The 23,039-nt window shown below is 44.5% G+C and overlaps 3 protein-coding genes across 5 annotated transcripts in view; 2 read left to right on the top strand and 1 right to left on the bottom strand.

Moving 5' to 3' along the window:
• The first annotated feature begins 456 nt into the window (after nucleotides 1-456).
• kcnk6 (potassium channel, subfamily K, member 6) lies at nucleotides 457-12,851 on the top strand. The gene is made up of 3 exons (XM_056610623.1): nucleotides 457-1,387; nucleotides 6,157-6,549; nucleotides 10,593-12,851. Exons 1-3 carry the CDS (start codon nucleotides 1,069-1,071, stop codon nucleotides 10,847-10,849), a joined length of 969 nt encoding a protein of 322 aa, XP_056466598.1. The 5' UTR covers nucleotides 457-1,068; the 3' UTR covers nucleotides 10,850-12,851.
• sertad3 (SERTA domain containing 3) lies at nucleotides 12,369-17,277 on the bottom strand. 3 transcript variants are annotated; one of them, XM_056610621.1, is made up of 4 exons: nucleotides 17,088-17,277; nucleotides 16,534-16,653; nucleotides 15,775-15,895; nucleotides 12,371-15,630 (listed from the first exon to the last, which is right to left on the bottom strand). In XM_056610621.1, the coding sequence occupies exon 4, from the start codon at nucleotides 15,616-15,618 to the stop codon at nucleotides 14,503-14,505; it is 1,116 nt and encodes a 371-aa protein (XP_056466596.1). In that variant the 5' UTR covers nucleotides 15,619-15,630; nucleotides 15,775-15,895; nucleotides 16,534-16,653; nucleotides 17,088-17,277; the 3' UTR covers nucleotides 12,371-14,502. The 3 variants fall into 3 exon arrangements, with proteins under 3 accessions (XP_056466597.1, XP_056466596.1, XP_056466595.1); XM_056610620.1 differs by lacking the exon at nucleotides 17,088-17,277 and having other exon boundaries at nucleotides 16,534-16,674; XM_056610622.1 differs by lacking the exons at nucleotides 15,775-15,895; nucleotides 17,088-17,277 and having other exon boundaries at nucleotides 12,369-15,630; nucleotides 16,534-16,680.
• Nucleotides 17,278-20,159: 2,882 nt separating this feature from the next.
• LOC130405334 (spectrin beta chain, non-erythrocytic 1-like) overlaps nucleotides 20,160-23,039 on the top strand; it is a 24,626-nt gene continuing 21,746 nt past the window's right edge. Inside the window, exon 1 of the mRNA XM_056610393.1 lies at nucleotides 20,160-20,728. Coding sequence (XP_056466368.1) covers nucleotides 20,514-20,728 — 215 coding nt within the window. The 5' untranslated portion in view covers nucleotides 20,160-20,513. The remainder of the gene's footprint in view (nucleotides 20,729-23,039) is intronic.

Here is a 23,039-nt window from a genome sequence, read left to right as displayed (position 1 = left end):
GTATTGATCATGTGGAGCCGAGCCATACCAGAGATGTTTTCAGCCACCTGTGCCCCTGAAGGATGGGGGCTAACGCTCCTAAGAGGAATTTCTCTCTTAAGTCATAAAATTTGTCACGCTTCATGCTTGTTATGAAGCTTCCTGAAATGGAAAAGGAGAGGAGTTAGGGTGTTTGAGATATTGTATGTTGAATAATTCCCCATGTGGAGGTAAAGTCCTCCATATTTGCTTAAGTAGGCAAGGCGTGTAGGTGAGTATCTCCTTTGTGCTACACTCTGCGTATACGGAGTCGCCACTAGAATTAAAGAGGGGAACATTAATGCAAAACCAACATCAAGTGTTAATCTCATCAAACAAAAAAATGAATTAACAGCATCCGCCCCTGGTCGACCAAGAGTTAACAGGATATGAGAGGCACTCTAGGCAAATACCTGCCTGCTTCACCATGATAACGGTGCATTGTACGGCGTCGACGCGTTAAAAATAGGCTCCTTTCATTCCCTGTCTAAGGCAACGATTATTTATTCTATACGAGTCTGCCCATAGTCCTACAGATAAAAACCCTAATTTAAATGTCCGGGGAATGATCGTGATGAGGCTGCCTTGCGCTTAACTGGCCACCTGAACACACAGCCATGCCAGGTGAAAGAGACTTATAAGACATTCATACGATTTAAGCTACAATAACTGAACATGGCCATTCGGCGAGTAAGCAGGAGATCAAGAATGTGAAAAACAAATCACACATCCAAGCAATGTTTGAAAAGTATTTATCTTCAAAACTTCAAAAGCGGGCTGCGTAAAACCCTGATCCAAATTGACACGATCGAGTGATTTATTAAATGCGTCTCAATCACGAAAAGCACGGTGATGTTTGCGCGCACTGGTCCCCTTGGTGGGGAGACCGACAGAACACACCCCCCTTGGCAGGTCCGCTATGGGAGGAGGTACAGTAACTGGGAGGAGAAGGAAGAGGAGGGATTTTCATCGTAGTCGATCTGAAGTTAGGCTACCCTGTTATGGTAAACGAAACCCTTTGGACCCGAGTCCACACCGGTGCCGCCAAACATGACTTCTTCCGCAAGTAAGTCCTGGCTTCTGCTCCTAGGCTTCATACTGTTTTATGTCATTTACTTGTTGCTCGGCGCCCTGGTTTTCTCCAGCATCGAGCGACCGGTGGAGGATAAACTGAGAAATGACATCCAAACTATGCAGAGAGAGTTTCTCAACCAGACCTGCATCAACGCGACAGCTCTGGAAGAGTTTTTGGTCAAGGCTTTGAGCGCAAGCGAGTACGGGGTATCGGTCCTCAAGAACTCATCCCTCAACTCCAACTGGGACATGGCCTCCTCCATGTTCTTCGCCAACACTTTGGTGACTACGGTTGGTAAGTGGAACAAAGCGGATGACGTTTGGTGTTTTTGTTATTAGGAGATGGTGACGTATTGGGAAAGCGCAATCAATCCTCAAAGCCCTTATTGCGTCCATAGCCAATTGTCGTCTCTTTTCATCGGGGTTCCCGTCCATTACACTAATCTGACGATGGAGAATGGCACTGGCAAACGGTGCTGAATGATTAGAAAACTTTAGCAACGCCAACTCCGTGAAGGGACCACGTAAACATCCACGTAGGACGTAACCCTAGCCCTAACCCTCCCCCCCACATTTCTATTCAATTTGAATACTAATTCAATCCGTACCTGTTGGTGACCAGGCAATAACTTACATGTGGCAGTGGTATTTTTGCGGTCGGTGTTATTTTCAAGGCCACAGTGATGAGAGAGTCGTGTTGGGAATTTATTCAGTTGTCTTTGTTGTTGAACTTGAGGTTTTGTGAGATGCCTAATGCTGCCTGGAGGCTCTCTAGATTTTAGGAAGACCTACACCAGATCTAAAATAGTTTCAGAAAAACAAAGCTTTTCAAAGGCGTTTCTACAAAAGTTTTATAGTTGGGATTGTTTGATTGTCTGCTGTGACCAAGGCCGCCTTAATGCACGGGCTTGCCTGGGCTGAAGCCCCAGGGCCTACGCCGATCGGGGGGCCTATCATGAGCTGCAGTAAAAAAAAATATTATTTATATTTTATACTGGCCCATGATAGGCCCCCAGATCGGCGAAGGCCCAAGACAATGTGATTTTTTTGTTTGGGGCATATAAAGATCAGAGGCCTATCATCAACCAACCCCCCCCCCCCCCCCCCCCGTCAACAAACCTTCCCCTCCCCCCCCTCAACAAACCTTCCCCCCGTCAACAAACCTCAGCCCCAGGGCCCAATGGCAGGTTAATAATAATAATAATAATACATTTCATTTAGAGGCGCCTTTCAAGACACCCAAGGTCACCTTACAGAGCATATAGTCATCCTTCAAAACTATGTAAAACAGACTAGGAATAAAAGGAAAACAGAGGTTAAACATGAAGAATAATAATAATTAATAACACTCAAAGACGCCTAAAGTGAAGGGGGGACCTCACTAACCACCACCAAGGTTAAGGCTGTGACTGTCACTGTCATGTGTTTCGTTCCGTTGTCTATGTCTATACATATTACTGAAGTGCACACAAAGCTTGTTTGATTTAGTCAGGATTGTTTATATTTTGCTATTGAGACAGTTAGTTATTTTTAGTGAGAACTCTCTCCCCGTGCTGTTTGCTCGTTACATTAACAGGGCTGTGTACTATAGAGGGACACACAAATGGTGGTTTGCTATTTTCGCAACGCAAAGTGTAGTCAGAGGGGCAAGGTTTAAGAGTCAAGGTTCGCTACAGTGTGAACTTCATATTGATCATTAGGTCAGATCAGACTTAATTTAGGTTAATAACTAAGGAGGGTGCTTGACAACCACCCCTGGCAGTTTCTGATTTCCAACCCAGGCTCTGTTCGCTCTCATCTCCTCCAGAAGTTTCGCTATAACAGTAGGATTAATGGCTCCCAGATTAGATCTGGTCCTACCTGGTGTAAGGGCAGGTGGAACCAGATTAGATCTGGTCCTACCTGGTGTAAGGGCAGGTGGAACCAGATTGTGTCCCACACAAACGCTGCTTTGTCTGACCTTGAAAAATGAAACTAAACATGAGGAGCTGTCAGTGAACTTTTTGGTTAGATTGTGGGCCATTGACCAATTCCCAGAATACATTTCCTGGAATAGAAAATGCAGTTTTCTAACAACGATAGAGATATCGTTCATGCTAAATGTATTCTCGGCCTGTCCAGGTGTTAAACTTGTTTTCATAACAGGGACCTGACATTGATACATTGTACATGAGCAAAGCTTACTGAAACTCGAGCATCTAGCAAAACTAGAGGAAGTCAAGGAAGATTAATGTTTTTTATGCCCTGACAATTTTTGTATTCCTTTTCTCTCCAGCCCATAGGGCCGACCAACTGACCATGTTCATTCCAATGAATTTGAATTACCGGCAATCGCTGGTATGGGGAAACACCCTAAACATTTGTGTAATTGGTATGCTTGTGCCACTTGCTCCTGAAATATTATTTCGGAATTACAGTAGTCAGATGTTTATTTTTACCTTTCTAAAATATACTGCTCTTACTCTCACACACAGTTAGGGGTAGAAAAGAAGGAAGTACTTGCAACCTATACAGGATCAATAACCCTGACTAATTGCATACTTATTTAAAGTCGCTGTACTGACACATTATTGCCGTCGTCGATTTATCCAATGATTTTATTTTAGTTTCACGGTAGCCCAAATTGACGTATTGTGTGGTCTGCTAAGCAGCAGAGTGGTTTGACAGATGAAATGGTCACCACATATCGATGACATGAGATAACACGATGATCTCAATGGCACAATGCCATTTAAGACTTCCCTTCATGTGCTTTCTTCCTTAAGCCCTCACACAGGGTGAGTATTATCACAACCCGGCTCTAATTGACAAGAGTCACACAGAATCAGTACACACACGTCTAGAGCCAAGAGTTAATCATTTTTTACTTTTGGGTTCAATGTGAGTGTGAGTGTGGAACTGAATACAGGCTATCTGGAACTTCAGCCCCTTTGTTGTATGAATGAGGGACGTCATTCCTGGGGTTGGTTATTGATGCTGTGGTGACGCTTGTGTGCGGCACCTTAGTTACTTTCTGTCCTTCAGGGAACAAATGTCCAGCTGTCTCAGTGGAATATGCCATTCCCTATTCTGCTTAAGGTAGAGACCAGACTTGGAGTGCTAAACCTAGAACCATCACTACACGGGACGGGATGGTAACTGTCCGTTGTGTCAATGTATCGTATTCACACGAGGTGTGCCTTGATGTTGAGGGTGGCGTGGGAGCTGTATCTCAGACATGGGAAGGATGTACATTTCGGGACACATCATCTGTAGTGTACCTTTTGAATCAGGGGGTGTTGCGGCCTATCAACACTATCCACCCCTCATCAACGGTGGCCAGCTACAGGGTGATCAAGCCCAAGCTGGTGTCCCCCGATCATGAGTATTGCCTGGTTGTTTAAATGGCGCAGTCCACGGGACCATGGAAGGCAGGGGGGTTCTCTTCCCTGAGTCAGTATAATTTGCCAGACATGCTAGTACGGTATGTTTACAAAAATATGTTTTTTTTTATGGGAATAATAACTTGATTGTCATTTCTATCTTAGGTTTGCTATACCATTTTTTTCTCTGGACTTTAAAGAAACAAGGGGGTCATTTCCTGTTTTTCTTCTCAAAGAAATCTGAAGTGACAATGTTTTTTTCCTGCTTGTCATTGGCCCACGATTTTTCCATGAGCTTTACCCTCCATTTTGAACACTTCCATTCCAAAAACACGTTGATACAGGTCCCAGGGCCCCAGACAGGGGGGGGGGGGGACGACACATGGTGGGGACATACAGGGCCCATAGTACAGTTTTTGATTTGTGAAGATGGCCACAGGAGTCCATCGGGCAGCACTAAATCAATATATATATATATCCTGTTGCACAGACCCGGAAAAAACGGCTGAATCATGAAGAAAAGAGCTGAAATTTCAAAACATGTCACATGACTTCTAGTCAGGAAACGGGGGGCCGCAGTATGCAATGTTTCCATACATTTGCAGAGATAGAATGACCTTTGAAGAGCAAAGAAACCTGAAACAGGAAACCAGCAGCGTAGACAAAACCCAATAGGGCTGAAGTGTAACTATCAAGGAAACATGTTGAACATGAACATACACTGTATTGTTTATTGTTTTATTGTTTAAAATGATCCCCATTAGCCCTCACCAAAGCGGGGTCCACACACTGTACTGGTCCGGGTTCTGAGATGCATGTACACAAAAACAAACGGAAGATGTTGTCTTCTGTTGAGATGTTGTTTCAGGTTCAATTTAATACATGAGGATCATATTTAACTGTAACAGTCCTCTGTGTCAGTGAGTGTGGGAGTTGATTCTCAGGAACAATATCTGGCTAATTGCATTGAAGGGTAGGCCTACCAGACTGTGCATACAGTGATTTTGTGATTTGTGTTTCTCTCAGACACCAACCTTTCCTTGACTGTCAACACAAATACTATACCAAATGGGTGCCTTCTTTTGTTGCAGTATATCACACACCTTCACTCATTCACCCACTCACTCACTCATACTCAGTCATATGCCCTCATACTCCCTCATACTCCATCATACACTCTCATACTCCCTCATTCTCACTCATACGCTCTCATATTCCCTCATAGTCCATCATACTACATCATACTCCCTCATACTCTCTCATACTCTCTCATACTCCCTCATACTCCCTCATATTCCCTCATAGTCCATCATAGTCCATCATACTCCCTCATACGCTCTCATATTTCCTCATAGTCCATCATACTCCATCATACTCCCTCATACGCTCTCATATTTCCTCATAGTCCATCATACTCCATCATACTCCCTCATACTCTCTCATACTCTCTCATACTCCCTCATACTCCCTCATATTCCCTCATACTCTCTAATACGCTCTCATTCTCCCTCATACTCCCTCATTCTCCCTCATACTCCCTCATACTCCCTCAAATACTCTATTACTCCCTCATACGCTCTCATATTCCCTCATACTCCCTCATAGTCTCTCTTACTCACTCATATTCCCTCATACGCCTTCATACTCACACCTGTACTCATGCGTGGAGTCATAATTCTCATGCCGTGTCCGGCCCCTACAGGTTACGGTCACTCCACGCCACTGTCTGACATGGGGAAGGCCTTCTCCATCCTGTACGCTTTGATCGGCGTGCCGTTCACCATGCTGGTGCTGACGGCCAGCGTCCAGCGGCTGATGTACCCGCTGGTCTACGCCCCCCAGGCCCTGTTCCAGCGGTCGGGGCTGGACCCGAGGCCCGCCTCCCAGCTCCACTTTGCCCTTCTGCTGGCCGCGGTGCTGCTGTGCTTCTTCGTGGCGCCGGCCTTCGTGTTCCGCGCCATCGAGGGCTCCTGGTCGTTCCTGGACGCCGTGTACTTCTGCTTCATGTCCCTGTGCACGGTGGGCCTCGGGGACTTTGTGCCCGGGGAGCAGCCGGGCCAGAAGTACCGGTCGCTGTACAAGGTGGTTGTCATGGGTGAGTACGGAGCTAGCTTAGCCTAGCCTCGCCTAGCTTAGCCTAGCCCAGAGCTTACCCAACTTTTGATGGTAGGTGTACCACTAAATTGTCATTGAGATCTTTCGCGGACCACGTCAACGGCTTAAAATAGATAAATACGCATGCAGTGGCTGAGCAAAGAGGGCCAGAGCCCCCCCCCCCTTTATGCACAATTCTTACTGCAGGAAGGCCATGGCCAGAGGACCCAAAAGTGTCCATGCTTATGCTGCTTATGCTCCTAGTTGTTAATGTAGGAAACACAAAATGAACCAAAAATATAAATGGAAAACATTACAATGAAATGCCACAATATTTAATGAATTATCATAATATATAATTTTTATTGATCATCTATTTTCTTTATATAATTGTAAATGAATTAAACCCCCATGGACCTGCAGTAACCTCCCTCACCACAGGTTGAAAAACAATGCCTGCATTCTACCTGTAGGCATTTTCATTAATGACTCAGAGAACTACATTTGTTAGGGTATAACTTGAACAGTTAAAGTGCACCTGGAGCTTAAATGTTAAAAGTGTATTGACAGACATTGAAGCTTGTGCAAAACAACCCTAAACAATAAGTTGTGTTCACAGCATTCCCTTCCACAAAATAAACCACATGAGTGAATCATGGGCAGGGCGAGTAACTGTAAGTCATGGGTTCAAGTGTTCTTTCAAGATGTATAGTTGTAGAATTCATCCATTCTACCCCCCCCCCCCCCCCTCCCGTGGTGGTAAAAGACCCAATTTAGGTCAGCTAGGCCTTTTTAACAGCACAATCATTATCTTTGTTTAAGCCACTGTTTTACATGGTATGATTGGTGTGGAACTTGAGCTGCTACAGGGCATCATTTTAGGTTGTAGCATATGAACCTTCGGATAAATCTCGGTATTATTTTATTGTTTTATATGAATGTATAGGTGTACAAATGTGAGCAGTCTCCTCCTTCACATAATCGAACGTGCAGGTGTTTGTATTTTTGGTTGAACTGCATGTTCCACCTTAGTTATTTTGATTTCAAACTAAAACACTCCCAATATCATAATGATATTTTGTCCTAGGCGTGATTTATGCTAGGTATGCATGTAGAACTTGTGTATTACTGATCTGAATTCAATACGTCACCTTGGGTTTCCTTCTTAATACAAACTCATTCAAGTTTTGTTTTCTCAAAGGAAACCAAGGGCTGGTTTCTCCTTGCTCTAAATGAGCCTAAACCGTGCCTTCAACGGGCCAATCGCAGCTCCTGTCTTCCTTTGCACCTTTCCCGGTGCACAGTGCTGACTATGATTCTGGGCCACCAGATCCCTGTAATGCACATATCGCAGTTACAAAGAACAGAGTTCCACCGAGTGAAACGCTTGTTGGAGAATAGTGTTTCAAAGACAGCTGTCAGTGTTTTTTGGAGAGCTGGAGGCGGCATGGTCAATTTGAGAGTAAATTTGACAGTCAGTCATTTTACCTCAAATCTTTCTATCCAGGGAAAAAACATGTGCTCTTCCGCCTAAACACACATCCTATGGGGCATCCGGTCTATGTGTTTGATAAGCAGGTGTAGAGCCTGTTCGGATCAGCAGAGTTAAATTGCACTACCTGTTTTACAAGCCTGGGTTGCCCTCACCTCCCACTGGGTTTACTTAATGTTAAGGAAACAGTTACACACACACACACACGAGACAAATGGCAACCTGTCAGCAACAAAGTCTGTTCTGTGTCAAATGACACCTAACCCTGCAATATGGCTACGATACCGTAAAACAATACTATGCAGACTCTGAACCCTGAATAATGTCTGATATGGTAAACACAGTACTTCGTCGTTATGAGTCAGTGTTTTGATGAACAGGGAAGTTAGAGAGATCTAAAGATTGCAGTCTGCAGTATCATTTGGCTTGGTCATCCTTGAGCAAGACATCCAACCGCTAGCGCCTCCTTGATGAAATGTATCTCAATTCCGTGTAAGGTGCCTTGGAGCGGCAACTTGGACGACTACAGAGTAGCTGATGACAAGATAATGCTACAGTGAACTGTTCCAGTTAGCATTCAGCCATTCAATGACATTGTCATTGTGACATTCTGTCATTCCGATGACATAAAGTAAGATGCCGTATAATTAAAACAATATGCACTTATGCACCAATAAAATGTAAAATAGATTCACTTTTACAACATGTTGCCACCATGATTTTCCACCTATCCGACAAAATAAACCAGTATGATAGTCATGTGTTTATTCCCCTCTTGTACAAAGCGGGCTCTCACACAACCAGCTAGCCTGTTTGACCACTTTTGCATGATCTAATCATTCGCAGTCTTCCCCGTATGGTTTGTCAGATGCTAATTCACGTGCAGTCATATTGTTTTGTATGGCAACTGTAAAACTGATAGCTCATATGAGTTTGTCATACAAACCAAATGAGTGGCTATAAATGAGATTGAAAGTGTTACTCAGACTTCCAGTTATATGACCCATTTATCAGCCAAATGAAGACACGTGGCCTTGTTGTTTTTAACCTTCCCCTTTATACTTCCGTAATCCCCCCCCCCCCCCCCCCCCAGCCAGTGTGTGCAGAGCCCGGTATGGTGGGAGTGAGGGGTTGGGTGGGGTGGTGGACGTACGTCTCTCTCGTGGATTATAAAAGTTTGCTGAGTCACTCAGACTTGTTGTGGTGGTACTGAGAACAAGCCCTGCGAGACTTCCCGCTGTCCTTAGGCCCATGTTTTGTTCATGTTTGGTCTGGGTCTTCTGCCCCAGGGGGCCCAGAGAGTATCACAGACCAACCGTAACAGTGGTTGGATTGTTTGCCATTCAGACCTTGATGTGGCTTATTTTGTTACTGAAGTGGCGTTGGGGCTACACAGGCTGCATAGCAACGGCAGGGTTTTGATTCTATTTATAATATCTAAGAAACATAAAACACCGATTATTGGTATATTAAGAACTATTCTAAGAAGGGATGAAATCCCATTTTCAGCCATATTTCACAGATAAGTCCAATGATGTGCACAGCTTTGGATTGGAAAACACAAAAAATGGATTACACCTAGTCACCATAACTATAACGAGTCACTAGAAATACTTTGTAGTGAAACTCTGTGAAACTCTGATCACGACTGTTGTAAGTTCTGTCCCACCTAACCAATCTTAACAGTAATAGCCAGAAGCTGTGTTCCACCTTTGCAGTCCACTAATGACATAGAAACGGTTCTCACTGTACTGAGGCCCCTGTAATCCTAAACAGTTTTTGTGGTTGGGGTGTTGACCTACTTGTACGTGAAGAGTGGTCATTTCGCTGGGCCTCAGCTCAGTGGGTATAAAGAGCAGAGTTGGTGCACCATGGAAACGCCTTCATACAAAGAAACGTGCAGGTGTACATAAAGGGCTGCATGCACAGGTTTCTAGATGCAAGTCAACATTACTGAGTAAAATGGGTAATCATCTGTACTATAAGAGCATATTTACAAATTCGAGTAAAAAGTTACATTTTAGAAATATATATTTTTATTCCAAGGGCCCTCTGATATTTCAGACCAGTCACTTCCTCAGCCCTCCATGGAGTCATTGCAGGGGGAAATAATAAATATAATGAGGATGCTTTTCCTCTAGTCTAACTGCTTAGATTAAAAGTGTGATTTGCCGAATTAGTACTCCAGAAAACAACCTGATACATAGACGCCTTTAAAATAAGGCCGAAACGGTTATTGCTTCACATTCTGTCTATCAGTGTAGTTCTTTAAATGTTTTAAACGAATAATCGTACACCTTGCACCTTTTGACGCCATGTATCTAAAACCAAATTAACTGTAAGACGGAAGCATCTGCTTAAAGGAGACATATTATACAACCAGGTGCACATCTAGCTGGACACGCCCACTTGTGATGTCAGAAGAGGCTGATTTTCCAAACGGCTAATCCCACTCACACCTGGTGGTATAATATCTCACCTTTTAAAGTAAAATGAAAGGTAGAAGCAGCTCACGTGACCGCCTGGTTACTCCCGCCCCTCCTCCCCTGCAGTCTACCTGTTCGTGGGGCTCATGATGATGTACCTCCTGCTGCGCGCCTTCCACAAGATGGCCGACCTGCACGGCCTCACCAGCTTCCTGGAGCTGCCGCACTGTGAAGAACCCGAGGGGGACCTGAGGCCCATCCTGGGGGACGGCCCGACGGACACCGACCCCCCACCGCCCGGACCCCTGCACCACAGAGCGGCCACCAAGCAGCCCCTGGAGCCCGCGGCCCAGCCGTCCTATAACACCATCAGCAAGGGCTGAGCTGGGAGGGTGGAGGCCCCCCCCCCCCCCACCTCACCCACTGCCTCCTTCTGGGGGATCACGAGAACAAATCAGAGGAGTGTCTCGCATGACATCACGAACAGTCCAAGCCGCCATCTTGGTGCTTTTTCCCCATTATGTTATGAATGATCACCACGTTCTATTCGTAGCTATGTTACGTCTAGAGTTGTTGGTCAACAAGGACCAAGATGGCGGGCTTGAACTTCCTGTCACATGATTGAAACCCTCAAGTACTGAGGCCTGATTGGGCCGAACCTCGAAACTTGAGAAGCTGCCTACATTGTCGGAAGGTATTTGGTGGAGAAGCCAGGGATTTATTTTTATTTTTCATTCATAAACCTGCCCTCTTAGTAACAATGGCCGTCCACTGTGGCTGCTGGTGGGTTCATGTCACGTAGGATTAACTGTAGTTATCTTTCCAGTGCAGCGACAAAGTGTTAATGTCAACCTCTGAGGGGATTTCCGGTTACTTTACAGGCCTTTTCACACCAATATGCTGACATGTAGCGCAAGCAGAAGCCAAACTTTTATACCCTTGTCTTCACAATAGAAGCACATTTAATTCCACGGCATCGAGGCCATTTTAATTGAGCAGGTGCAGAAAAAAAAAACGTTCAAACTACCAGGTGGTGTAATGGATGTATGCATGGACTCCAGGCAGAGAAATATAGCTTGTGTGCCTTTTCAATTTGCCTCTACTGTCCCCCTGTGGCCATATATGTATTAATTAATCGTTTGGCATTTTATGAACGATTGTAACTGAAGACTTGTTTCAACAATTTCTCTACCTTGGTTTACATTTCAGATGTTTATCTTCAAAGAAGGGGTCTGCTCTTGTGTGCAGCTGCCCCCTAGTGTTTGTTTTTGAAACAATTCCAATATGGTCAAAGGGGTGGAATGAATAAGATGATGAGTAAAAGAGAAATTACATTGATAATGTATGGAAGCACTACACATGCGAATAGGAAGACATTGGACGCTTTTCAGCAAGGATTAGGCATGCATATTCTGTTATGGTTATGGTTTAAAAAATATCCAAGGTGAGATCACTTACAATTGGCCGTACCATATCACTGTTCTTAGAATTACTAATTGCGTTTTCCACATATATCTTGTTACTGCATGTGTTTTATAAATGTTTTTTGTTTGACAATCTGTCCATATCTTTCTGTAATTAATTTGAAATTATTGTTTATTTATATAGGGCTTGTACATCAGAATGCATCATGGGATATTTGTTGGCGATGCTGCCATTTTGAGAGGATTGAAGTGTTGTAGTACTGAAGAATCCTCAATCGAAGTTAATGTACTGTATCCTAGGCTAATGAACATTTTCAAACAACCCTATTATGAGAAATAATGTCACGATTAATTACTCAACAATGACCAAAACCCCATTACTTCCAACATGACTAACAATGATTCATATTAATCTTGCTAAAGGGTTTAATGTTTATCAAGTATGCATGATTTAATCATGCATACATATTTAATCATATTGTGTTAAGTCTGTCGTCTCCAACCCTTGCCTAATAATTTGTTATACGTACTTCTTTGCTGTGCCACTAAAGTATCTTAAATACATTGTATAGTTCTATGTGGCATACAAGCACTTTATCTAACCAAATAAAAATGAAACCACAACTGTATTATCGTTAACTTCAGCTATTCTCCACAGGATCATAGACTGACTGCATTACAAGGTAAGGCACCAAATCAGTTTTATCAATATTGCCATAAAGCATGGAAGCAAGTCTTCATAATTCACTTGTTCACAGGTTTAAGTTAAATGGGCCTCAGTTGAAGTCCTTACTACCTTATTGTTAATCAAGTAAATCAAATGTGTGTGGGTTGGAGAAAGGGATGGAACAAGTGACAAGACAAATGTAATTTTTCCGATTTATTTCAGAACAGTAAAAGATTGATAAAATGGACGTGAACATGAACATTTGAACATTTTAGATTCAGTGTCTGAGAACCACACCCAAAAACATAATGCATATTTGAAATCATTAATTAAACTGCTTAGGCAATACATTAATAAAAAAAAGTGTAAAATACAATTACTTATAATAAATCTTTATAAATGTGTCACCTGACACAAACTTGGAACCATCATCGGCAGGATAATACAGGACGACAAAAACCTGCAGAAGGAGGTATCACAATGTGCTTTCTCAAACCTAATTTCTGTGAGCATTTCAAAACCAATATCTCCAAGTGCGGCTCGTTGAATCTGTCAATTAGGGCCGTTTACATCTCCGCCAGGTTCAATCTGAACATGGTTTTCTTTCAAAGACTTTGCTTCACCATAACATCGGATAAACGCTAATAATTTGACTATTTACGACATCAGATACCATCTTTCTGCCTCTGCAAGGTGGCAATGACACAATTCAAAGTGCAATGCTCAATTAATGACGTAAACCCAGACGTGGATTTCCTACCAACCCCCTCTGAACAGGAACTTGTGACTGACTCAAGAACAGCATGCACCATGCGTCACGGCCACGGAGCCAACCCTTCGCTCACACGGCTCTGTGAGAGACAACGACCTGACCCGTGGGCCTGAGCACTAAGGGATTTGGGTTCAGCTTGGCACGGAAGCTGTTCAACTTGATTTGTGTTGCGATCACATCCCAGCCTGGTGTTCACACAAGAGACTGCAATTTGGATCTTTGTAAAAAGGAGAGCACCAGCTGAACAATATATAATATCAAGTGTGTAATGATAACATTAGAAAGTCATTTTAAACATTATAATAAATAGGGTCAGATAAAACTAACAAGAAGTATCACAGTATCGCTACTGGTATCTCCCCCATGGAACACAATTGAGAAGTCATTTCATAACCCTCTAATAACCAGTAGGATTAGAAAAAACATTGTATTAGTTAATATTCTCTATTAGTTAATATTCTCTAAACTCCCCCTCCTAAACTCATCTCGGTTTTAAAAACTCAACAGATGTCTTCAGACGTCTATTCCTGATTGGCCAACATACCCATTCCTATGTGCACAAACTACAAGGAACCGCCTCAATACATAACCAACCAATGGCATGCCTGAGCCGTGTTATTGACAGCTCCAATACCTAAATCAATACGAGGCACAGCCCTGAGCATATACTAACACGAGCAGACCGTTTGGCTATTACCAGAACCATCTCTCCCCCTCTTGACAAAAATATGAAAATATTTGTTGAGGTTCCCTTTGTTTCTAAGGTAACAGCTGGCTAGGAATTACATTACTAGCCATGCAGACATAAAGGCACCTACAGCATGGCCTTCACATACCAGTCACTGATATGATGTACAGCCTTGTGCGTCTGCATCCACTCATACCCTCGCTTAGAGATTGGCGTCCCCGTCATCAACCATTCTTACACGTCCTGATAGCGTTCTTCTGGAACTCAATCTCTGTCAGGCTTGCTTACTTAAAACCATCCGATGAAAAAAACTCAACATGGGGCTTAGTGCACCGAAACAACTTGAAACACAATTTAAATATATAATTATATACACACAGTCTATAGTGTAAAAACAGTTTCTACCATTCAGTGTCTTTTGTTTCAGAGCGTGTTCACAGTCTTTCAGTCTGGAGCTATTCCCCCCCCCCCCCCCCACCACCTCCTCAGGACTCCACCAGCACCTCCATCACATGGTCCAACTCCAACCCGTCTCGAGCCAGGCCCTGACCAGGGTAGGACGAGGAGGACGGAGACGGGAAGGAGGAGGAGGAGGAGAAGAAGGGGGAGCCGGAGGGGGTGGTGGTCGGGTTGAAGGAGGAGAAGGAGGGAAGGCACCACATGTTCTGGTTAATGGACAGGAAGGGAGAGGAGGAGGAGGAGGAGGAGGAGGAGAACGACGAGAAGGACGGAACAGTGGAGGAGAGTGAGGGCAGGTATCGGAGAAGCTCCTCTCCACTGGGGTGTCCCTCTCCCCTCGCTCCCAGCACGCCCAGCTCCCTCTCCAGCAGGGACGTGTCTATGTCCTGGAAAATGTCGTCCAGGGCCAGGTCCCCCAGGTAACTGGACCTCATCACCTCCACGCAGCTGTCCGTCGCCCTGCTCTCCTCGGCCCGTTCCCAGCCCCCCCAGCTTGGACCCCTCACCCCCTGTTTGGAGGCTCCATCTCCCTCCAGTGCCGCCAGGTTCTCCAAAGACCTCAGAGGCGTCCGCGGCGCTGCCAGGGAGCCGCCGTGGTTCCCGTCGATGCTGGACTCCAGCGTGGTCAGGATGGAGGAGATGGCCGCTGACAGAGAGAAATCTGGATCTGAAGACATGGACTCCCAATCCTCTGAGCCTCCCTCGATACACACATCTGGCGTACTCACTTGGAAGTCCGCCTGATGCCTAATGGACGCAACACCGAATTGGGGGTCTGGTGGTGAAGAAAAGTCACTGGCTGCAGCTGAATGGCTGTTATGGACCGTCACCGTGAACTGGCGATCCGGTGTCGCCATTCCAGTGCAGCCGTCCTCCTTGGTATGCACGGCGGCTGCAGCGCCACAGGGAGTCGGCGAACCCCCATCTTTTCCCATTGCTGCCTCCAAGGTAATTTGCCGAAGAGTGTTTGCTATTAAAACAGATCGCCTGAGACTGGGTTCGGCTAACACTTGACCATGTTGATATTTGTTGAGCGAGATGTAAAGGACTAACTGCCGCTGTCCTTCCAATTCTGCGGTGGTCTCTTCTGTGTGGTCTGGATCCTCGGGCGGGAGTTTACGCTTCTGCCCCTTCAGGATCATCTTTAGACTAAGCTACAGCAAAGAGAGGGGCAAACATTAATACGATGATATTAAGTCGGTACACCTGGCATTTCGGATATGTTCAAATGAACCACTTTATGTAACGGTACGCATGCAGCTGCAGAGAAACTAGCAACTTTTTAAATCTTGACAAACCTGTTGATTCACTTCCCGTACTCCACATTCGGTGTTGCAAATAGCAGTAAGTCAATTCCCAATTTGGCTTCGATCTTCAATATACGGTAACGACTTTTCGGCTCCATAAACTCATACTATACTACAAAAAAAAAGAAGCATGAAAAGTGATAAGCCTTTAGATCAGCGGAGACTGTATGGTCGGAGGAGTAGGCAGAGCGGAATGTTCATCTTCTTCTCCCGCCCGTGGTTTGAGTTAAAGGTAGTGGGGGGAAGGTCGACGAACCGCCTTATGGGTAATGCAGTTTTCTCTAGAAAGTTTTATCAGCTGTTTAGTGTTCCGTATATAGCCCCAGTTGAAATACGTCTACCGAATAATAAGCAATATTTTATTGAAATATCAACAGATTAACTACTATAAATATAACATCCACTTCCGTAAAAGTAGTAAATTCATACTATGAGTCATTGCACTAAGTTTCGGTTGCATCTTGGTCACGTCAACCTTTTAAAAGTTCCTAGCTTTCGAATACTTTTATTATACCTTATTTTACGTCAAATCGATCATTTCAGAAATTTCACAATGAGTGAAAAGCTACAGACTTTGTAACAGCGAACGGCCTAATTCCACATTCATTTTGAAAAGTAGATATTCATAAGAGACACAGAGTTGTGTCTGTTCTCCGGATGGCTGTCTGGGTTGAAACTATGATTAAACTATGAGAATTTCAGGTACAATTATTGATAAAAATCCGTTCTCAAATAGACAGAATTTCTTACCTGGTGCCCCTTGGAAGCATACGTTCACAAAAGTATCCGTCGATCAGATCGATTTCCTGAAGTAAGAGCAGTCTTCTACTTTGAAACAGGCTGGCCCCGCCTACCCCGAGCATTGGTCAGCTGAGGAAGTCAAGTCACACATGTCGGGGTATAGGTTCAGAAATGATTCAACCCCCCACATGCAGCTGCCTCCTAGTCTGCCTAGTGTACCGAAGAAGGCAATCCCCTGACTTTGGATGATCCGAAAGGTTTTCAAATTAAACATTTAAAAAACGGTGAATAATCCGCCTTCATCGTTATTCAGCTATCCGAAGCGGATGACATCCAGCTCGGATGTTGTCGTCGACATGTTGTTCCAATGCGTTCAATATACGTTTCACACTGGACAAGTCTAAATTCTGAAAGCTAGACGATAGAAAAGCAAATTGTCCATTTGGTCAAATTGAAATGTAAATCTAAAAACAAGGAGAAAGGTGGATCCCTGAAAAATAATCCAGAAATCCAGAAACACAAAAATGTCAGTTTCATGAAGAAGATATTTGAATGGGATTCACCTCTAAATGCTCTGACCCTGGCCTGGCGTTGTGCTTCATTTGTGGGGAGAAATAAGCCAACAGTTGCATGAAGCATAGGCCCATGTTTCTCGCTAAATTGTGAGTATTTGCACCCTTGTAATGTTCAGGTATGTTCACTGCCAAATTGAACGCACATACATTATTTATGTTCGGTGAAGGGGGTACTCAGCTGAACAAATATCTTATCTTATCGGAGAACCACTGATCTAGACCTTTGTTTCTCAACTGCTCTGTCCTCGGGACACAGATGTCATTAACCATTATGTCACGACCCATAAATAATCACAATATCTATTTACTAATATTGCAGTACTCAACCGCTTTTGATATATTTTGTTTAGTTATATACAAAAATTGACTCAATGAATAAGTATAAGCCATTTAAACATTAGCTATTTAATAGGCTTCTTCATAAAGATTAAGATTTGGCATATGGACGCACTCTCACTCAAAATGCCCACCAGCAGAGATTCTGGCATACATTCCATGAGTCACAAAATTCGAAACGTGTATATTGTGTTTAATAAAGTATTTTATTTCAAAATCTGTAAACAGACAAACTGAAAGCAACCAGGGGCATCAGATGGTACATTTCCGCCATAGTGAAACAGAAACAAAAAGCATAATACAACTCGCAAAAAAAATTAAGAGTCAGTGCAGAACTAAGTCTATGAAATATAATATACATTTCCCCCAAAAAATACTTTAATTCCTTACACAGGTGTGCGTGTGAAAGGCGGCCATGGCGTGACACGGTGGACACAAAACCAGCCGTGCGCGGCTCCAGAGGGGTCCTCTGGCTCGTGCTCAGGGTCTTGGGTAGTCTCCTGAGACGCCCACCGTCTTGCTGTCCCACTCGGAGGTGGAAAGGCAGCTGACGAAGAAGTGGGCCAGGTCGTGCTTGGATATGGCCCGGCCCTGAAGCTTGTTCTCTGTCACCGCGTACACCTTGGTCAGGGGGAGGTCGTCTGGCAGGGGAGAGACACCCAGGTGAGTTGGGGGGGGGGAGAGACACCCAAGGTGAGTGGGTGGGGGGGAGACACCCAGGGTGAGTGGGGGGAGGAGAGACACCCAGGGTTAGTGGGGGGGGGAGACACACAGGGTGAGTGTGGGGGAGAGACACACAGGGTGAGTGTGGGGGAGAGACACCCAGGGTGAGTGGGTGGGAGAAAAAAGAGGCGGGATACCAAGTGTGTGTGTGTTCGTGTTCGACTACGAGTCAAAAAAGGGGGGGGGGGGCGTGAGGGTTCTGCTGTCTACCGGTGTTCCAGATGACAAGCCAGGCCAGGCCTTGCTCGAATAATAGGTAATTTGGTCTCAAGCAATTCTTGCCTTGTAAAATAAAGGTTAATAAATAACAGTAAATAAGCCCTTCAACTGCTCTTAAGAATCATATTTTCTTATAAACACTGTCTTTTGCTTCATGCTTCTGTTGCTTAGAAGCGCCTGCCAAAATGCACTTAGGAGTGACTCATCATCGCATCATATCTAGTCTTGTGTTCAAACGTCAGTGTTGACGGCAGACCAGCAGCGGGAGTCACCGTCGGAAGCAGGAGCCATCGCTATAGCTAGTACAGCCAAACGGTTCTCTTAGGGCACACTTTGACTGACGCCAGCCTGTAAAAGTCGCAGTCAGCCGTCGGCTCATCCCGTGTTCTGATCAAGATAACCAAGTCTTTGTCACAAAATAAAAAAACATTAGTTCCGCCCACCACTAAATTAGTCTACTCTACAATGGGTCTTTTATTTTATGAAAAGGCGTTGAGACATGGGAGTGTTTGTATTGGACGCTGATAATAACTACATTATAATCTGTCTGCAGGCTCACCAGCGATGTGCGGTGGCATGACGGCCACGTAGTCGAGGCCGGACTCCTTCAGCACGGCGTACATCCTGTCGTGGTCCTCGGTCACAGGAACCAGGCGGGGGGGAACCTTGGAGCGCTCCCACAGCAGAAAGGCTGGGAGCAGAGAGGAAGAGGAAGGGAGGAGGAGGAGGAGGAGGAGGAGGAGGAGCAGAGGGAGGAGGGAAGGTGAGGCAGTGTGTTTTAACTGACTGGGACTAGAAACACAGGATGTGGGAGGAGGAGAACAGGAAATAGAATCGTGGAGGTAATTCACAGTGGTGGGAATTCAGGACTAAGACTCAAAATGAAGGAGAGCAGTGGAAAGAAAGGATATTAAATGGATAGAAGGGAGTACGTGTATGACCGCTGAGATTGAGGGGGAAGATACTGAAATATTCTTTACTTCCTGTAGTCTCCCCCGGAGGGACTTGACTTAGGGTGGAAACAGGGACATTTAGTGTGCAGCCAGTGAGTATTATTAAAAAAAAAATACATTTAACAATTTACATTTAAAAAAAAAAAAAGTTCCAAAAGTGCCTCCCTAGATCCTAGTGTGTAAAGCGGTCTTCAAGCAACCCCCAAAAAGATTCTGGTTGAACTAGTGGACACAGCTACTGTATTTGTTAATGCCGATTATAAAATTGTATGGCTGTGTGTCAAAAACATTTACTTTCAGTAACTAGCACAAATACAATATTATATAATTTTTCCGAAAGTATTGTATGATGTACTAAAGAAATAATGTACCACCCTCCTACTAATTAATGCTAGATATGCTGTAATTGTTGTGAAAAGTCAAGCAAATCTTGTAGATATAGAATAAATAATGATTTAAGTGGATCAGACTTACAGTAAGTGCATAATCAGTCACTAATGGCGCGTTTCCACTGCAGGGTTCGGTACGGTTCGGTTCGCAAAGGTGCGGTACGGATTGCGTTTCCACCGCCAAAAGTGGCCGTGACCCGGACTGAGCCGTACTCGTTTGGCCCTCGTCTTCAGTACTCCTCCGTTGGGGTACTGAGACGCCTGAAAGAGTTCCGGAAAAATTTGAGCTACACACACAGAATCGTCACTTCCGGGCGACGTGGGGATAAAAACAAACAAACTTCGTTCGGAGGTTTGCTTCCGAATGGCTTGCATTCGGAAGTTGATTAACTGCCATATGAAAAGCATAAAGGCCAGGAACTGTTGCTGGACGACTTCCATGGTAGCTCTTGGTTTAATGTGTAGCGTTCATCTTTTCCATTGTTTTTATTGAGCAGGCTACACTGTGTCGCGCTGCTATGATGTCACGATGTTTAGGTAGCTGCCGCGGCGATCGACATCCGGCCTACCATTAAGGGTACTGTCGGCGGTGGAAACGCAACCTTGGAACTGAGCTGGGCTATACCGCCCCCTCCCTACCGGACTGAAGCGAACCGAACCGTACCGCACCCTGCAGTAGAAACGCGGCATAAGGCACTTCCCCTGAAAACATTCCAACCAACCGCCATGGTTTAAAGTCTAGTGTGGCACTCTAATCGAATGTCTGGTATTCTTCACTGAAAACCCTGGTCAGAATGCTGTTTAATCTCAGTGTCTTGGTAGGGGGTGAGGGCGCGGTGGTGGTGGTCCTACCTGACATGCAGCCAATCACCTTGGAGATCCCACGAGCCCTCATGGACTCCACGATGATCCTGGTACCCTCGGACATCATGGTGGTCGGGCCTGGAGAGTGGAGACACCGGGCCAAGCAGGGAGGGTTAGGCTCACATGATCAAGTTACGGCCATAAGGTACAACACTGACAGAGGAAACGTATTGCCATGGAAATGTCCCTATCACAGTATGAACGGACCCGATTTCAATATGTCAAGAATTTGATCGAAATTATGAAAACCGGGCAAGCCTGGTTAATTACATTTCGCAATAATATGAGATAATAATGACTATATATTGTCTTCATAGGCTTAACAAATATAAACAAATACATAAAGATCTAAGAACCAGGTTGATTAATAGGACAAGAATAAAACAAACGATCGATTGTCCAACCCAACATAAGAAGTTACTTTGCTGCCTCCTAGTGGATTTAATGCAGCATTACACCCATGCCATACAAACTGCAAACAGAGCAGAATAAAGAACAGTCGTAACTGAGTAACTTCATTATGAAATCACTTGATATTGTACGGGTCAACTTTATTCAGAGATAATTTCTCTGTTTCACACATCCGTTGACGTCTAAACGGAGAGAGTGAAGGTAAAAACAAGGTTTGAGTTAGGGAAACGTATAAATGTTTATGGTTCTGTGTATAGTCCAAGCTCACTGAGGTCTGTGCGGGTTCCCAAGACGATGATGACGGCGTCCTGGCCCTCCAGGGTCTTCTGCACGTCGGCCCGGTTGGTCACGTCTCCCACCACCACCCTGGAGGCCTTGTGGCCCGCTGGGAGCCGCTTGGGGTCCCGCACGAGCACTGTCACGTTGTACCCTGGAAGGAGGGGGGGGTCCTCTTCAAATACATTTTTACCAACCCGTGTCCAAACTGAAACCAGCTAGAATCTCCCACACCTCGGGAGGGCCAACACACCCCTTCTGCATGGGGGAGATTGTGTGAGATTGTTGTTGGGAGGAGCATCTGCTGTGAGATCTGATGTGAGAGCTAGCATGAGTCAGCAGAACGCACTAGTCTGGCCCTTAACAGCCAACATGACGCTGCACTTCTATTTTGACCAGTTGTGACAAAGTGGGAAGGCAATGGAAATGCTAACAATTTTCGGTTCTTGTATTAATATTATACATATTTTGTTTTGTCCGCCATGTTTAAAGCACCCGTTGGTCCCTAGAAAGGCTCTTTAGTTATTAATTTTATTATTAGTTAATGAGTAATTATTAATATTATTTGTTTGCATTTGAGCCATGTAGACTGATGATCTGCCAATCTAGCAGTGACCCCCAAACTCCCCAGTGACCCTCCTCCCCGGTTGTCGGGTACCCCTTCAACCCAGAGCCTACCTCATCCAGCTGTTGGCAACATGTTGATTATCAAACACAGGACAAGGCAACAATGAGTTCATGGAAATGTTTACAGTTTGTGAACTGCTGATAAAAGTAATCAATCCAATTGATCTTTACACCTTTATACCTATGATGTAAAACATTATAACGTTGTAACAACGTTTTTCATAAAGAACTTTGATCGATTAAAACGGTGGAATACCATAGCATTGGCCTACTTCAAAATAAATGTGATTAATGTGTAAATGGGCTGCGTTAAGAATGCTGGGAATTAAATATTTAATAATTTTATATTAAGCTCTCCAATTGTTATCATAGTGTATACCACATACACGTGTTACACACACTGTCCAAATGTTTTCTTGGAGTTGCAGTCTACACATTCACATTTACAGTTGTAAATTAACACATGAGTAGGCCTCTGTACATTGTTTTTTGTGTATGTACAGAGTTTTTTGATACCTTGCATTTGTTGCGTGCATCTGTTAAAGACGGTTGAATGTGATCAAATCGGTGCAGTTTAACAATAATACCATGAACATTATTTATGACGTGTTACCTCACTGATCTGATCGCATCTGTCACATCATCCCGTCCATTACTTCACTGTTCATTTTTAAATGCTGCTGCAAGCAAGTTCTGTACAGTCTGATCTCTATGTTCCTGCGCAGTCTCTTGCACTATAACAACTTAACAAAACGACTGACGTTTGATCCTCTATCTTCTGTAAACAGTGGTATCCTTCAGGGAGTCCTTATGGATATCCTTAGGGGTACCCTCCTTGAGTCCTTACCTTCTGCCGCAGCCAGGGAAACTGTGGCTGCACCGGTCATGCCCGTTCCGCCGAACACGGCCACGTTCTTCACCGAGTCAGACATCGTCACGGTGTGCAGTCGGTGAGCTACGACGCAAAGTGACGACTTTGCACGATTGGCGATCAACTTGAACGTGTTGGGAAAAAGTTACTTTCGCTACGCGAAGGGCACGTTTGACATCTGAAGTAACGCCCCTTCAGATAACGAAACCGAAGCACTTCCGGAAAGCGCATTTGGCCCCGCCCCTGAAGAGTGACATTAAAGGGAAGGCGT

Source organism: Gadus chalcogrammus, chromosome 16, assembly GCF_026213295.1.
Source record: "Gadus chalcogrammus isolate NIFS_2021 chromosome 16, NIFS_Gcha_1.0, whole genome shotgun sequence".
Lineage (NCBI taxonomy): Eukaryota > Metazoa > Chordata > Actinopteri > Gadiformes > Gadidae > Gadus > Gadus chalcogrammus.
Note: the sequence above shows the minus strand (reverse complement) of the source record. Positions and strands in the feature narration are given on the sequence as shown.

Coding starts and splice junctions, on each gene's coding strand:
- kcnk6 (XM_056610623.1), top strand. CDS start 1,069: ATGACTTCTTCCGCAAGTAAGTCCTGGCTTCTGCTCCTAGGCTTCATA. Junction 1,388..6,156: donor CACTTTGGTGACTACGGTTG/GTAAGTGGAACA, acceptor CGGCCCCTACAG/GTTACGGTCACTCCACGCCA. Junction 6,550..10,592: donor GTACAAGGTGGTTGTCATGG/GTGAGTACGGAG, acceptor CCTCCCCTGCAG/TCTACCTGTTCGTGGGGCTC.
- sertad3 (XM_056610621.1), bottom strand. CDS start 15,618: ATGATCCTGAAGGGGCAGAAGCGTAAACTCCCGCCCGAGGATCCAGAC.